Genomic DNA, 2864 nt, shown 5'->3' with positions numbered 1-2864 from the left:
CCATCTATACACATACATACATACATATATAGCCATCTATACACATACATACATATATAGCCATCTATACACATACATACATATATAGCCATCTATACACATACATACATAAACATACATACAACGGACCTACACACTCCATTCAGATAGACAGAGCTACAGATACAGCTGAGCGTAATGGAGTTGACTTAGGAACCTGCACAGAAGGCTGCAGATCGACCCCTCTCCGCATGTATACGTGTATGAATATGTATGCATGAATACACATAAATATATATATATATATATATGTATACATGCAGATAGATATATATATGTTTAGATATCTGAGATCTTTGAAACGGCAAGAAGTGATCCTCGTCAGAAAAATTCATTCAGTGAAGATACACCACGAAAGAAAACAACCTCGAAAATACTATACATGCACACATATATTTATATATATACGTATAGATATATATATATACGTATAGATATGTATACATATGTGTATAGATAGATACACATGCACTCCTCCTGTGTAGGAAGGCGAAGCCTACTGTGCCTTGAGCTGCCTTTCCTACCTAGATGGAGTATCTTCCTCAAACCTGTCTATCTGTCGACCGATCCTCCATCTTTCTATCTATCTTCGCCTGTATCAGGCAGACATATTGCCGGCGTCCCTACACAAATGAACGTGAACTGTATGTACAGAGGAGAAAGAAAGAATCTCCTACCTATCTACTTTTTCATTCAAGTGAGGAGTGATCGAAGAAGAAGGAGAAGGAAAAGATTCCTTACCTCTCGAGAAAGTCTGAAGGAGAGGTTCAGTGGAGTAGATGAGAAATCCTCGATTCGTCGCAAGAGAAAGACAGGAGCCATCCTGGTTGAAGGAAACACTCTGAACGATCTCGTATGAACAAGAAGAACAAGGGACATGACTGTAGTCTCCCTCTTCTTCTCTTCTTCCTCCTCCTTTATCTCTTGGAAGTCTCCATAGAGCACTCACATCTTCATCTTCTTCTTCATCGTCAGAGAAGGAGTTCTTTAGACTTCCCTCGAAGCCTTCTTCTCTTTTACCATTTCTTCTTCTTATTCCTTCTCCTCCTTCTTCTTCTTCATGGTCTCTTGTAGAGAAGTCTTCTTCTTCTTCTTCATCTTCAATTCCTCTTCTGCCTCGCCGTGCAGTAAAGAGACGGCGCATGTCTCCCTCTTGTTGTCTCTATCTTTAGCCTGTCTATCTATCTGCCTCTGATTTATCTATCTTGAATCTAGGTAGCTTGGATCTAGAGTCTCCCTACTTCCTCGACTCTTCGTTTCTAGAGAAAAGAGAAAAGAAAGAAGAGAACGGAAGAGAGAGAGGAGAGCCTATCCGAAAGAAGGACAGAAGAGGAAAGAAAGAGGAGTCTGTAAACAAACGACAGGAGAAGACGTGATCGAAGATCCCAAAGAAAAAGAAGAAGAAATTCCCGATGAAGGATGCTATCAGTGCATGAGAAGAGCAAGAAGAAAAGCTAAAGAAGAAAGAAAGAGAGAATGAAGAGAAAAGTCTTCTCGGTCTTTGTATGGACGATCGCGGATTGACTTTCGGTTCTCATAGATGGAAAGGACTGAAGAAGCTTCTGAAAAGGAAGAAGAGAGGCTGTCTTAGAATACATGACGTAGGAAGGGAAGTCCAACGTAAACAAAGAAGAAGAAGAAGAAAATAAAAATAAGGGAGAAGTACAAGATCTATACAGCCATATGCAGATACATATATATATATATGCATGTATATACATCAGGCTATACATGGATACTACATACATATGCATCTATACACATATGGATAGATTTGGATATAGGCTAGTATTTGAAAGAAAGAAGGAAAGAGAAAAGAGCTTTCTGCGTGAAGAAGAAAGACAAATATAGCACGGGAAACAGGAAAAGAAGATAAGAAAGAAAAGATCACTTACTTAAGAGGTTTAAATGGAAAGAGAAGAGAAAGAAGATCACACGTAGAAGAAGAAGGAGGAAAAAGAAGAAGAGGAAGTGTCTTTACCCCGGACTTTGCTGTGAAGGAATTGAATTCTTCTTCTTCTTTTCTTTCGTTTGAGAAAAAACGATAGAAATGATTAAGTAAGAGAAAAAGTCTTCATGTTGATACGCACACGTCAGTAAGAAGGCTATCACGGGGGTGTATGTACACCTGGGAATGAGAGCGATGTGCTGTACATACACTCGAGATATGCATACACAAGAAGAAGAAAGTCGAGGAAAAGAGACCTTAATTCTCTTTGCTCGTCAAAGATGGATTTTTCCAAGAAAAGAAAGAGAAGATAAAGAAGATGAAGAAAGAATAAAGAAAACCTTTTCTTCATCTAATAAGCTACTACTTATCTCCCTCTCTCTCTCTCTAAGAATCTTCTACGCCAAGATCTCCTTTCCATCTTTCTTCTTCTTCTTCTTCCTCCTCTCCTTTGTATATTCTCTATCAGAAGAAGAATGGAACTTTCTTACTTTTCTACTTCTTCTTCTCTTGTAGGATAGTAAGTCAAGAAAAAGCGTAGAGATGTATGCATTGAAAAGAAGGAAGGTAGCAAGATCGTTATATCACTCTCAATCCTCCCTAGATCTTCTCTATCGATCTTTCTACAGATGAAGCTGAAGAGGTTCCCAAGGAAGCCTTTTTTATCGAAACAAAGAAGATGACCGATTCTTTCTCAAACTTCGTGTTTCTCCATTTCTTTCTTCAGAATGGATCTGTCTATCAGTCTTTCTTCTCTTTTATCTTTCCCGCAGAACTTCTTCTTCTCCTTTAGATCTCTCTATGGCGCCTTGAGTGGAAAGGAGAAAAAGAAAAAGAACAGAAAAGCGCAAACGGAATGGATGGATCTATCGTCGTT

At 38.8% G+C, this 2864-nt stretch overlaps 2 protein-coding genes across 2 annotated transcripts; both read right to left on the bottom strand.

Annotated features, from left to right (window-relative positions):
• Positions 1–780: 780 nt before the first annotated feature.
• CSUI_009681 (wd domain-containing protein) lies at positions 781–1383 on the bottom strand (the record flags this gene model as incomplete). Its single annotated transcript, XM_068069793.1, has 1 exon — positions 781–1383. A coding segment is annotated over exon 1 (402 nt), but the record flags the coding sequence as incomplete, so codon positions are not given.
• Positions 1384–1937: 554 nt separating this feature from the next.
• CSUI_009680 (uncharacterized protein) lies at positions 1938–2847 on the bottom strand. Its single transcript, XM_068069792.1, has one exon. The coding sequence runs from the start codon at positions 2337–2339 to the stop codon at positions 2148–2150; it is 192 nt and encodes a 63-aa protein (XP_067918232.1). The 5' UTR covers positions 2340–2847; the 3' UTR covers positions 1938–2147.
• Between the last annotated feature and the right edge of the window lie 17 nt (positions 2848–2864).

Source organism: Cystoisospora suis, assembly GCF_002600585.1.
Source record: "Cystoisospora suis strain Wien I chromosome Unknown contig_5879, whole genome shotgun sequence".
NCBI classification, from domain to species: domain Eukaryota; phylum Apicomplexa; class Conoidasida; order Eucoccidiorida; family Sarcocystidae; genus Cystoisospora; species Cystoisospora suis.
Note: the sequence above shows the minus strand (reverse complement) of the source record. Positions and strands in the feature narration are given on the sequence as shown.

Bases quoted from the DNA above. Each gene is read 5' to 3' on its own strand.
- CSUI_009680 (XM_068069792.1), bottom strand. From the start codon at position 2,339: ATGAAGAAAAGGTTTTCTTTATTCTTTCTTCATCTTCTTTATCTTCTC.